The sequence below is a fragment of the Oncorhynchus masou genome, chromosome 5, assembly GCF_036934945.1.
Source record: "Oncorhynchus masou masou isolate Uvic2021 chromosome 5, UVic_Omas_1.1, whole genome shotgun sequence".
Lineage (NCBI taxonomy): Eukaryota > Metazoa > Chordata > Actinopteri > Salmoniformes > Salmonidae > Oncorhynchus > Oncorhynchus masou.
Window position 1 is genome coordinate 13,114,943 of NC_088216.1, and position 13,735 is coordinate 13,128,677.

At 43.5% G+C, this 13,735-nt stretch overlaps 1 protein-coding gene across 1 annotated transcript; it reads right to left on the bottom strand.

Moving 5' to 3' along the window:
* On the bottom strand, nucleotides 1–10,371 carry LOC135526225 (zinc finger matrin-type protein 4-like). The gene is made up of 6 exons (XM_064954400.1): nucleotides 10,264–10,371; nucleotides 9,981–10,073; nucleotides 9,458–9,623; nucleotides 9,099–9,341; nucleotides 5,489–5,585; nucleotides 1–493 (listed from the first exon to the last, which is right to left on the bottom strand). The coding sequence occupies exons 1-6, from the start codon at nucleotides 10,369–10,371 to the stop codon at nucleotides 451–453; spliced, it is 750 nt and encodes a 249-aa protein (XP_064810472.1). The 3' UTR covers nucleotides 1–450.
* Nucleotides 10,372–13,735: the final 3,364 nt, after the last annotated feature.

Genomic DNA, 13,735 nt, shown 5'->3' on the forward strand with positions numbered 1-13,735 from the left:
TCTCTCTTTCTCTTGCTGTCTTTCTCTCTCTTTCTCACACACATGGATGGATGCTCATGTGTCTGGCAAGGATCCAACATGCATCTAATTGCGACAAAAGTGAGGACAGATACACAGAAATATGTTTCAAAGTGCTTTAAGGACCGTGAATCAACTCTGGCACAACTGTCTGCGTGTGTGTGTGTGTGTGTGTGTGTGTGTGTGTGTCAGATGACAAAGTGTGAGAAGTGTTCTTGTCAATTTCTGTGGGTGACTGACATCATCAGAAAAAGTTTGTGCATGTGACATCATCGCTGTGTCTGACCTTCTTTTCTTTCTGTTTCTGTTTTAGTCCAACCAGTCACACCTGCACTGTGACGTCACAAACGGCATACGATGACGTCACAATTCCAGTCCGTCTCTCTCTGGCTGCTTCTTCTCTCTGGTCATCCTTCCACTGTGGGGCAGAAGTCACAGACCGGCCGACTCAACACATCTCTGGTGCTGCTTCAAACTGAAACAGACGAGAGACAGGTGTAAACAACAGACACAATAAATTAGAGATAGAAAGAATGAGAGAGATGAGGGAGAGAGAAAAAGATAGGAGGAAGAGGAGGAGGAAGAGGAAGAGAGTAGGGCAAGAGTGGGGGTGATGTCATACCGACAACATTCCACTGACTCATGAGAACAGAGCTGGGAGCTAAGAATCATTCTATTACACGAATAATCATTCTTTTACACAAAGAATCATTCTATAACACTAAGAACCATTATATTACACTAAGAACCATTCTATAACACTAAGAACCATTCTATAACACTAAGAACCATTCTATAACACTAAGAACCATTCTATTACACTAAGAATCATTATATTACAGTAAGAATCATTATATTACACTATAACACTAAGAACCATTCTATTGCACTAAGAACCATTATATTATAGTAAGAATCATTATATTACACGAATAATCATTCTATTACACAAAGAATCATTCTATTACACTAAGAATCATTCTATAACACTAAGAACCATTATATTACACTAAGAACCATTCTATAACACTAAGAACCATTCTATAACACTAAGAACCATTCTATAACACTAAGAACCATTCTATTACACTAAGAACCATTATATTACAGTAAGAATCATTATATTACACTATAGCACTAAGAACCATTCTATTGCACTAAGAACCATTATATTATAGTAAGAATCATTATATTACACGAATAATCATTCTATTACACAAAGAATCATTCTATTACACTAAGAATCATTCTATAACACTAAGAACCATTATATTACACTAAGAACCATTCTATAACACTAAGAACCATTCTATAACACTAAGAACCATTCTATAACACTAAGAACCATTCTATTACACTAAGAATCATTATATTACAATAAGAATCATTATATTACACTATAACACTAAGAACCATTCTATTGCACTAAGAACCATTATATTACAGTAAGAATCATTATATTACACTAAGAACCATTATATAACACTAAGAATCATTCTATTACACTAAGAACCATTCTATTACAGTAAGAATCATTCTATAAACACTAAGAACCATTCTAGAACTCTCATTCTATAACACTAAGAATCATTCTATAACACTAAGAATCATTCTATAACACTAAGAATCATTCTATTACACTAAGAATCATTCTATAACACTAAGAATCATTCTATTACACTAAGAATCATTCAATTACACTAAGAATCATTCAATTACACCCCCAGAGAGAGATACATGTAAGTATGACTTGGAGAGACAAAAGAGACATGAGAGAGGGAAGAGGGAGAGAAACTAACAATGTTCTTCTTTAAAAAAGAAAGAATGATCTGATTAAAGTCAGAAATGGAGAAATATGCAGCTCGTTAACCAAGCCTCCTAATTGAATCAATAACATTTATTATGACATTTTTCACGATTCATAAGATTAATATCAATAACAACTACAATTTGCTCTCAACTTGGGAAGCATCCCCAATGGCACCCTATTCCCTATATAGTGCACTACTTTTGACCAGAGCCCTATGGACCCTATATAGGGAATAGGGTGCCATTTGGTATGGATTCTGGGACTTAATATTGTGTCTATATTAATCATGTCCTGGCATAAAGTCCAGAGCTTCGCCCTGTTCCATTTCTGTAATTATATTTGATTAGTGTTACTGCATGTGTTGTCATGGACTGTTGTTACCAAACTCTGATGGAAAGAGAAATAGTCCTACAAGCACGCACACACACACACACAGTTTCTAGAACTCAATTCCATTAGTGCTGTGATTATTGAGGAGAGGAGGAGGAGGGGAGAAGGAGAGGAGAGAAGAAGGAGGAGAAGGAGAGGAGAGTTCCATTAGCACTGTGTTTATTGAGGAGGAGAGGATGTGGAGGAAAGGAGGAGAGGAGAGTTCCATTAGCGCTGTGTGTATTGAGGAAGATTGGAGGAGAGGAGGAGGAGAGTTCCATTAGCGCTGTGTGTATTGAGGAAGATTGGAGGAGAGGAGGAGGAGAGTTCCATTAGCGCTGTGTGTATTGAGGAAGATTGGAGGAGAGGAGGAGGAGATTTCCATTAGCGCTGTGTGTATTGAGGAAGATTAGTAGAGTAGAGGAAGGGGAGAGTTCCATTAGCGCTGTGTGTATTGAGGAGGAGAGGAGGAGAGGAGGAGGAGAGTTCAATTAGGGCTGTGTGTATTGAGGAAGATTAGAGGAGAGGATGAGGAGAGTTCCATTAGCGCTGTGTGTATTGAGGAAGATTAGAGGAGAGGATGAGGAGAGTTCCATTAGCGCTGTGTGTATTGAGGAAGATTAGAGGAGGAGAGTTCCATTAGCGCTGTGTGTATTGAGGAAGATTAGAGGAGGAGAGTTCCATTAGCGCTGTGTGTATTGAGGAAGATTAGAGGAGAGGAGGAGGAGAGTTCCATTAGCGCTGTGTGTATTGAGGAAGATTAGAGGAGGAGAGTTCCATTAGCGCTGTGTGTATTGAGGAAGATTAGAGGAGGAGAGTTCCATTAGCGCTGTGTGTATTGAGGAAGATTAGAGGAGAGGAGGCGGAGAGTTCCATTAGGGCTGTGTGTATTGAGGAAGATTAGTAGAGGAGAGGAAGAGGAGAGTTCCATTAGGGCTGTGTGTATTGAGGAAGATTAGTAGAGGAGAGGAAGAGGAGAGTTCCATTAGGGCTGTGTGTATTGAGGAAGATTAGTAGAGGAGAGGAAGAGGAGAGTTCCATTAGGGCTGTGTGTATTGAGGAAGATTAGAGGAGGAGAGTTCCATTAGCGCTGTGTGTATTGAGGAAGATTAGAGGAGGAGAGGAGGAGAGTTCCATTAGCGCTGTGTGTATTGAGGAAGATTGGAGGAGAGGAGGAGGAGAGTTCCATTAGCGCTGTGTGTATTGAGGAAGATTGGAGGAGAGGAGGAGGAGAGTTCCATTAGCGCTGTGTGTATTGAGGAAGATTAGTAGAGTAGAGGAAGGGGAGAGTTCCATTAGCGCTGTGTGTATTGAGGAGGAGAGGAGGAGAGGAGGAGGAGAGTTCCATTAGGGCTGTGTGTATTGAGGAAGATTAGAGGAGAGGATGAGGAGAGTTCCATTAGCGCTGTGTGTATTGAGGAAGATTAGAGGAGAGGATGAGGAGAGTTCCATTAGCGCTGTGTGTATTGAGGAAGATTAGAAGAGGAGAGTTCCATTAGCGCTGTGTGTATTGAGGAAGATTAGAGGAGGAGAGTTCCATTAGCGCTGTGTGTATTGAGGAAGATTAGAGGAGAGGAGGAGGAGAGTTCCATTAGGGCTGTGTGTATTGAGGAAGATTAGTAGAGGAGAGGAAGAGGAGAGTTCCATTAGGGCTGTGTGTATTGAGGAAGATTAGTAGAGGAGAGGAAGAGGAGAGTTCCATTAGGGCTGTGTGTATTGAGGAAGATTAGAGGAGGAGAGGAGGAGAGTTCCATTAGCGCTGTGTGTATTGAGGAGGAGAGTTCCATTAGCGCTGTGTGTATTGATGAAGATTAGAGGAGAGGAGGCGGAGAGTTCCATTAGCGCTGTGTGTATTGAGGAAGATTAGAGGAGAGGAGGAGGAGAGTTCCATTAGCGCTGTGTGTATTGAGGAGGAGAGGAGGAGGAGAGTTCCATTAGCGCTGTGTGTATTGAGGAGGAGAGTTCCATTAGCGCTGTGTGTATTGAGGAGGAGAGTTCCATTAGCGCTGTGTGTATTGAGGAGGAGAGTTCCATTAGCGCTGTGTGTATTGAGGAGGAGAGTTCCATTAGCGCTGTGTGTATTGAGGAGGCAGCAGTGTTTCAAATGTCAGGTTTTATTAGTTGTATGTACAGGATACACATGGTAAACACCATCCAACTAAATGCTAACTGGCAGGTTCCTTCTGGACAATGCAACAACATCAAGACATAATACAAGATAACAATACCAACATAAAGATGGAGGAGGAGGAGGAGACGAAGAGAGGTAAACAGAATAGTGGCCTTAATCACATAATATTTCTACTAATAAAACATACAGACCCACCGCCTATAATTCATTAGGCATTGTGTCATTACAGAGAGAGAGATTGGGGCGGCAGGGTAGCCTAGTGGTTAGAGCGTTGGACTAGTAACCGGAAGGTTGCGAGTTCAAACCCCCAAGCTGACAAGGTCGTTCTGCCCCTGAACAGGCAGTTAACCCACTGTTCCCAGGCTGTCATTGAAAATAAGAATTTGTTCTTAACTGACTTGCCTGGTTAACTAAAGGTAAAATAAATAAAAAATTGGCTGAGGAGTCGGAACAAAATGCACCCTAAATGGCACCCTATTCCCTATATAGTGCACTTCTTTTGACCAGGGCTTAGGTCAAATGTCGTGCACTATATAGGGAATAGCGTGCCATGCTATTTAGGGCACAATACCAGTGTGGTTACAAAGAGAAAGGAGAGGGGAATTGGCTGAGGCAGATTAGACACCCAGTAGATCAAACTCAATGGAATCACTCGGAGCCTTTCAGAAACCAACACCAATCAATACATGGACCGACCGACCGGCGTTACTCTATAATGTAGATGGACAGAATGCAGTGTTGTATTCCATTCTCAGGCAGCTGGTTCCAGTCCATTTAGCCCTCTGAACCACCTTGTGTGTGTGTTAGAACCTCACCAACCTGGCAATCTAGCCAGCCAGCCTGCCACTCACAATCTGGCAACCCAGCAGTGACCCTGTTCTTACATAATATGTTAACCAACCCTTCAGCTCGTAAGCCAGCTAGCCAGCCTCTCCCTGCCCAATTTGGCAACCCAGCCAGCCAGCATCTCCATTAACAATCTGGCATCCCAGCCAGCCAGCCTCTCTCTACCCAATTTGGCAACCCAGACAGCCTTTCCCTTCCCAAACTATGTGTGTGTGTGTGTTTGTGTGGAGGGGGGGGGGGTATATGTCAGGATTATAGGTAAAGATAGAGGTATAGACCGACCAACTGACTGACAGATAGACAGACTCACTCACTTGTTTTGGTGTCTGGAGCCCTGGAGATGCGCGTAGTACTGTTCTATTGAGTTCAGAGTGACATCACACACACTGCAGCTGTAACTGCTCCTCAAACCTGGGGGTACACAGGAACACACAATGGAACTGAATCAAATGATTGGAACTGAATCGCAATGGAACCAAATCAAATGATTGGAAATGGATCACAATGGAACTGAATCAAATTATCGGAACATGATCACAATGGAACTGAATCAAATGATTGTAATTTGATCATAATGGAACTGAATCAAATGATTGGAACACCTGTCTCCTATGGACACGTCCTGGACTCATGTGATATGATCTCTGTCTAATCATACAGGGCCGGCCAGAACTAATCAGTTGGACGGGAATTTGATTTCCATTGGGGGCAACTTTGTTCCACAGGACCTCCTATGTGTGAACTCTTGAGTGTAATTTAACTGTAAAAATGTATTCCCTTTTTAATGTGGCACGAACACAATCTGATTGTCAAACAAATCACTTCAAAAAGTAGGTTACCTTCACACTTTTGTCCAATATAATCCCACGATCCGAACAGTGCACCTGCCACCTTTCCTTCGATTTCAGTGGTGTAGTGCTGTTTTTAGGTGAGGGAGTGCAAAATATACTTTTTTAAACGACATCCTAATTTCTCAATTAAAGTTTGTATCGACAGATGTCATTGTAGAACAGGCCTATGTGTAACATTGATCTTCAAACGTTACACTCAAACACCAAGTTAGGCATACCTCATTTCAAAATAGGCCCTCATCACTGTCAAGTGTTAATTCACTCAGGAAACAGCGCCTGAAATCATATAACACCGGCTAATAGTTATTTAACACAATCTGCTTTAATTCACTCAGGAATCCACGCATAATATCATATAAGAACGGCTAATAGTAGGTTAACGCTGTCGGGTGCACCGGGACATGTCCCGGTTCTCTGAGGCTCGTTTTTAGCTCCTACCGTGACTAGTGAACTTGACCAGCCATAATACAGCAAGCAGGAATAAATTGAGGAGAATCCAGTCATCAGGGACACTCTCACTCTCTCGCTGCTGTGTCCCCGCGCGAGGATGCGCGCCAAACATGACCTCAGGCCTGTCCGCGACGCGCATAGCAACGGTCTACCTGCTTCCCTACCAACAACATTTCAGACAAGTCGCACGGCGAAATAGACGAAAAGGAAAGGTGGAGCAGAGAGGGAGAAAATTAAAAGAGAAAGGCCCTTGCCACAGACGCAGCTAAATGCTGCAAAAATAAGTGACATGTTCGCCAGTAAGGGACCAGGTCAGTCAAAAACACTAGCTAAACACACACACCCAGCATGGTTAGCGAAGTAGCCCAGCTAATAATAGTGGCACAACGGCCGGTCGGCTAAACAGTTTGCACGTCTTCGTGGATGAGTTATATCATAGCAATGAGTGCAACATAGCGATCATTATATGACATTGAAGGCAATATGTTTCAACTAGTAAAAAAATGGTAAACCTGGACTGGACTTGCCAGCATTGGGTCATGACTCATGCCACATAAACTAGGGAAAGTGCACATACACTCTACAGCGAAACTGGCTACAGTAACCTAACCATGAACGTAACACAGTAGCCTGTGTGACACAGTGCAGGCAATGACAAAGATCATTAGCGCCATTAGTACCAGCATTACAAGACACTACAATAATATACAGCTCTGGGAAAAATTCAAGACATCACTCTTAATTATTTCCAGAGCTGTATTAATGTAGCCTACTGATACACTAATGATAGGGAGTATGATAATAGAGTCCTTTCTTTGTAAAGGTGCAGAAGGAAGCAGCAGCACTAGAGCTTCAGGTGCTCCTGCAGAACTGGAGGTGGTGGTCAGTTCAGTCAGACTCAGAGCAGGAACCTTCAGGACAACGTAAGAGCACAAACCCTAAACATGTAGACTATGATTTTAGATTCATATGTTCTTTATTTATGAGATTATCAGTAGGACTTTAATGGGGGGGGGGGGGGGGGGCAGACAATCGATGACTGCACAAGTAATACAAGTTTAAGTTTAGGTTATTTACAATGTTAATCTCATTCTGCAGAGCAACCAGATGTGCAGAGAGAGAGAGAGAGAGAGGTTCAGAGCCCAGTACAGGGAAAATAGAAATGGACAGCAAAAGCACTGAAAATACATTTGATTACTTTTCCCGTCCTCAGTCCAAGGATTTTGACTTATTTTTTCAGTACCACCCAAAACAAACCCCTCAAAGAGTCATTCCCAATGTATTCCACTCCAAAGATGTCACAAACAGAAAATGGCTGACATACTATGAAGTAACTCACTACTTGTTCTGCTCAGTTTGTCTTGCATTCGTAAAACCTTCAGCCAGTGAAGGTGCATTTGTCAAAGGAGGCATGCAGGCCTGGAAACATGCCCATCAGAGAGTACAGGAGTTTCTTGAGCTTATATTGTTGCTAAGCAAACTCAGTGTTCGGATAGGCTACTTGTTGATCAGTCTCAAATGTTTGTATTTTGTAATGTGGAATCCTGAATTATTGTTTCAGTCCGCCCCTGGTTAACACCGTCTGCTTTAATCCACTCAGGAAACAGAGCCTGATATCATATAAGAACAGCTAATAGTTAACACCGTCTGCTTTAATCCACTCAGGAAACAGAGCCTGATATCATATAAGAACAGCTAATAGTTAACGCCGTCTGCTTTAATCCACTCAGGAAACAGAGCCTGATATCATATAAGAACAGCTAATAGTTAACACCGTCTGCTTTAATCCACTCAGGAAACAGAGCCTGATATCATATAAGAACAGCTAACAGTTACCATCTGCTTTAATCCACTCAGGGAACAGAGCCTGATATCATATAAGAACAGCTAATAGTTACCATCTGCTTTAATCCACTCAGGAAACAGAGCCTGATATCATATAAGAACAGCTAACAGTTAACGCCGTCTGCTCTAATGATAATCCTTCACGTTTTACAGGTGAAAGGTCCAGACTGCACGTGAATAATTTGATGTCAATCAGTTTCATGGGAACATTCGTTTAGATCTTCTTGAAAGACTGTTTCCTGAGTGACTTAAAGCAGATGGTGTTAACCTGCTATCAGCCGTTCTTATATAATATCAGTCGCTGTTTCGCTCCGATGCTTTATCTGAGATGTATTTGTCTCTGTCGGCGTGCATCTAGGTCAAATAAATCATCTATATTTAAATATTTTATTTGGTCGGTCAAGGAGGTATGTCAGGGTATGGTAAGGTGGGCCACGCCCCCTAAATCTACCATAACACCGGTCCTGTAATCATACTTTATATAATCTTAGACCCTGAGCCTAGCTACACCTGCCATAACCTTTGACCCTAGTTTGATCTCTAATCTCCCAAACCTCTGACCTCTAACAGCTGACCTCTAACATGTGTTCTGTTTCATATCCAAATGATCAGTCAGTTGTTCCAGAAGTTGTGCCCTGGCTGTATTCCTGACCTCTAACCCCTGACCTCTAATCCTTGACCTCTAACCCCTGACCTCTAACCTGTGTTCCGGTTGCTGTCCAGGTTATCAGCTAGTTGTTCCAGTAGTTGTCTCCTGGCTGTATTCCTGACCTCTAACCTGTGTTCTGGTTGCTGTCCAGGTTATCAGCTAGTTGTTCCAGTAGTTGTCTCCTGGCTGCGTTCCGCCGGTGCTTCTTCCCCTCGTTGTGCTGCTGGGCCATCGCTGGGTTGTTGAACCATGCCCCACACAGGAAGCACGACCTACACGCTGTGTTGCCATTGGTCACTAGCCAGGTAATGGGAGGGGCTGGGGGAGGCAGGATTGGCAGAGGGTGCGTGTCGGATGAACTGGGGGAGGAGTCTGTGACACAGGAAATAAGGATTCATATAAATTCATATATGTATTCATGAAACATGTTTATTAAGGAAAGTGTGTGTGTGTGTGTTTATTGGAAAGTGTGTGTGTGTGTGTGTTACCTGTGGGAGGGGTAGTAGAAATAGTAGGTGAGGAGCCCAACACTCGTTTGACGCTCTTAGCATGAGTCTTTCCCTGGTAGTGGGACTGGGCCACTATGGCTGAGGTAAAGAACATGTTACACAGACTACAACACTTGTTATCATCCACAGCTGTCTCCTCACTATCCTGGAGGAGACAGAAATAGGAGAGAAAGAGAGAGAGGAGAGAGAGATGTGTGTGTTTGTGTGAGAGAGATTCAACCTCCCCAATTCATTGCAGAGATCAAAGGAAGCTGAGTTTTATCTGCAGACCCACAGGACTGCTGGACCAGTGCCCCCCATGGGGACAGAGCGCTTTGACTGTACACACACACACACACACACACACACACACACTGCACGTAGACGTACAAAGAGTTGGCCTAGCAGAGGTAACATTCTGTCTGACTGACTGTTAGTTGGCCTGGCAGAGGAAGAGGTAGAGAAACAGAGAGAAGGGATGCGAGAAAGAGACAAACACTGACACACACACACACAGACGTACAGCGTTGTCAGGTCTCAGTCTCTTGGAGAGAGGTCCTCCGTCCTCAGGGTGAAGCATGTAGAAGAGACGGACCTTGTTAGCATGTTTCTTACTCTGGAGGACAAGAGACAAGACAAATGAAACTGTTACAGGGCATTTACAGGTGTGTGTGTGTGTGTGTGTGTGTGTGTGTGTGTGTGTGTGTGTGTGTGTGTGTGTGTGTGTGTGTGTGTGTGTGTGTGTGTGTGTGTGTGTGTGTGTGTGTGTGTGTGTGTGTGTGTGTGTGTGTGCGTGTGAGACTAACCTCGTAGTGTGCCTTGCGTTGAGACTCTGAGATGAGTTGAGCATTGCAGATGTTACAGTAGCTCTCTGTGAAGAGACCACCATCATACACACCTGTTACCCACTTCATCTGTACACAGACAGACAGACAGACAGACAGACAGACAGACAGACAGACAGAAAAAGGAGATGAGAAGGAGAGTGAGAGGAGAAGATAGATAACAACAACTATTTTATTCCCTTCAACCTGTCTCCTCTTCTCCCCTCTAGTCTGAATTGTATCCCCTCTTCCCTCTAGTCTGAGTTGTATCCCCTCTTCCCTCTAGTCTGAGTTGGATCCCCTCTTCCCTCTGGTCTGAGTTGTATCCCCTCTTCCCTCTGGTCTGAGTTGTCTCCCCTCTAGTCTGAGTTGTATCCCCTCTTCCCTCTAGTCTGAGTTGTATCCCCTCTTCCCTCTAGTTTGAGTTGTATCCCCTCTTCCCTCTGGTCTGAGTTGTAGAGTTGTAGAGAGAGAGGAAGAGAGAGAGAGAGACGTAGAAAGAGAGAGATAGAGAGAGAGAAATATAGGAAGAGAGAGCATGCAGAGAAAAGGAAGTGCAGAAGAGAGAGAGAGACAGAAACACTGGTTGCATTTCTACATCTAAGTACTGCATATACCACATGATACCACATTGATACACTCAAGTTAACCTTAAATGAGTCCCCCTCTCCCTCCATCTCTTATGATGTACTCACCTTCCGTTCTCTCCAGTCCAAACACCCAATATCGGGGGAAATTTTAGACAAGAAAAACTAAGAAATATAAAAGTTTATAGAGTCCAAAGCTCTGACGATAGCTTCTGGTGTTCTTGTATGTCAAATCAATTGCATTTGGTTGTTGAATTAGCAGCCTCTGCTCGCTCGCCTCTCGGTGTGCGGTCATTCGCCGTGAGCCGGAGCGTTTTCAGCCAGCCGTTTTCTCCCCATGGCAGTTAGAAATGCAACGGACCCGGACACGTCACCCACGAGAGACGGTCCTCCGTGTCTGCACAGTAAAGCTGTCCGTTATTACTAACACTGCAGCTACCACGCACCAGCTGACGTGCTCCCGGTATCACAAACATTGCAGATGGTGAGCTGCACGCCATAGACACAGCTGGACACACAGAGACAGAGATACAGAGACACAGAGAGAGAGAGACACAGACACAGAGACACACAGAGACACAGAGAGACACAGAGAGACACAGAGACACAGAGAGACAGAGAGACACAGAGAGAGAGAGACACAGAGACAGAGAGACACAGAGAGACACAGAGAGACACAGAGACAGAGAGACACAGAGAGAAATAAATCATCTGATTTTTGCCGCATGGAGTATCTCCTCTCCTGATAAAATCACGATTTGTGAAGACGTTTTCACTCAAGATAAATATTTTAAAAAGGACAAAGTCATTTGTGTCCTCTTCACACAACCGACCCATTCAAAGAGGCATGTGTGACCCTACTGTGCCTTTGTCCAGCCCAGCAGCACTGCGTGATTCTCAGAGGCGTGCGTGTCCTGTTTGTTCAAAACATTATGAACACTTGCTCTTTCCATGACAAAGACTGACCAGGTGAATGTTAGGGTGGCAAAGTAGCCTAGTGGTTAGAGCGTTGGACTAGTAACTGGAAGGCTGCAGTTCAAACCCCCGAGCTGACAAGGTACAAATCTGTCGTTCTGCCATTGAACAGGCAGTTAACCCACTGTTCCTAGGCTGTCATTGAAAATAAGAATTTGTTCTTAACTGACTTGCCTGGTTAAATAAAGGTTAATATTTTTTTTGTTTTAAATACTCCCTTATTGATGTCACTTGTTAAATCTACTTCAGTGTAGATGAAGGGGAGGAGACAGGTTAAAGAAGGATTTTTAAGTCTTGAGTAAATTGAGACATGGACTGTGTGTGTGTGTCATTCAGAGGGCAAGACAACATATTTAAGTGCCTTTGAACGGGGTATGGTAGTAGGTGCCAGGCACACCGGGTTTGAACTGCAACGCTGCTGGATTTGTCACGCTCAACAGTTTCCTGTGTGTATCGTGCATGGCCCTCCACCCAAAGGACATCCAGACAACTTGACACGACTGCCAAGTTTGTGTATATGTCATATGCTAACCAATATTGGGGCAGGCTGCATTCAGCTATGTAGGTAGTTCGTTTACTTTCTCTCTTTCCCCAATCGAACATGCTGCTACATGCTGCCTCACAGCACACGCCCACAAGTGAGTCACAATGGGCGGCCTAAGAGACACGCGGCAATGTACCGCTATTTAGTGTTGGCCAGTCGGATTTTATTGCGGAAGCGATTACTTTTCTCTCGCAGCTGGCAGGCAGGAAGGCATTATTTGCTAAAAACAAATACTTTCCCAAACATTTATACAGTACAGAACATCGTCAACTCAATAACCTCGATTTGAGAAGCGAATACAGTTGATTGACTTCATAACAAGAAGACTGTGAAAACTGTCTGCACGGGTGTGTGTGACGCGTCTCTTCCTCCATTCATATCCTATCGTGTTGACGATCGCTAGCTAAGTTTTTTAACACTTTCCCCGCTAGTCAGGTTGGCCTAATGTTGCATTTCTGGCCTTTTTATTATTCATGGGGGGGCATTTCATCAGTACATTGCATTTATGGAAAGCATGCATGCAAAGTTATGTAGCATTTGATGCATGTCAGTGTAACGGATGTGAAACGGCTAGCTTAGTTAGCAGTGCGCGCTAAATAGCGTTTCAATCGGTGACGTCACTTGCTCTGAGACCTTGAAGTAGTAGTTCCCCTTGCTCTGCAAGGGCCGAGGCTTTTGTGGAGCGATGGGTAACGACGCTTCGTGGGTGACTGTTGTTGATGTGTGCAGAGGGTCCCTGGTACGCGCCCGGGTATGGGCGAGGGGACGGTCTAAAGTTATACTGTTACATCAGATCCACATGGGCAAATTAGATTCAAATAATGCATAATTGCCATCATTGTAAAGTAGTCTTGCATCATTTAAAAAGGGATTGAATACCTATATAACAATGCAATACATTACAGGCCCATATGCATGTGTGGATTGAAATGCAAGAGAAATATCATGATTTTCACATCATTAAACTAACACATGATACATCTATTATATGATCAACACTGTTTCATTGCAGCCTGGTTGTAAGTCTCTGTAATGTTACAAGGAGTGGAATGTTCGCTAAACAGACTACAGCCCAGACTAGTTCCATTCACGACATAAGCACGATTTTCATAGCTTTGGGTGTCCAAAAGATAATGAGTTCACAACTTTCTCCAAATGCAGATAAATGTTGGCTTCAAGCCAACATCAAGTAAGTTAGGTACCGGTGTTGTCCCGAAAATCCCCCTGCCAGAATCCACCCCGCCTTCTAATTTCCTTAATTTTGTGGCTTGAGTCAAATGCTTTCTGTGACACACATCAGAGTCAAATAGTTTCTATAGAACAAACTTCACGTCAGAAAAGGCAACCG

What these genes read in the sequence shown, in the direction of transcription:
- LOC135526225 (XM_064954400.1), bottom strand. Translation starts at nt 10,371, where the DNA reads ATGAAGTGGGTAACAGGTGTGTATGATGGTGGTCTCTTCACAGAGAGC. An exon ending in TTCTACTACCCCTCCCACAG is followed by an intron (nt 9,342 to 9,457) that starts GTAACACACACA and finishes CCTGTGTCACAG; the next exon opens with ACTCCTCCCCCAGTTCATCC. An exon ending in GGCTCCAGACACCAAAACAA is followed by an intron (nt 494 to 5,488) that starts GTGAGTGAGTCT and finishes CGTCTGTTTCAG; the next exon opens with TTTGAAGCAGCACCAGAGAT.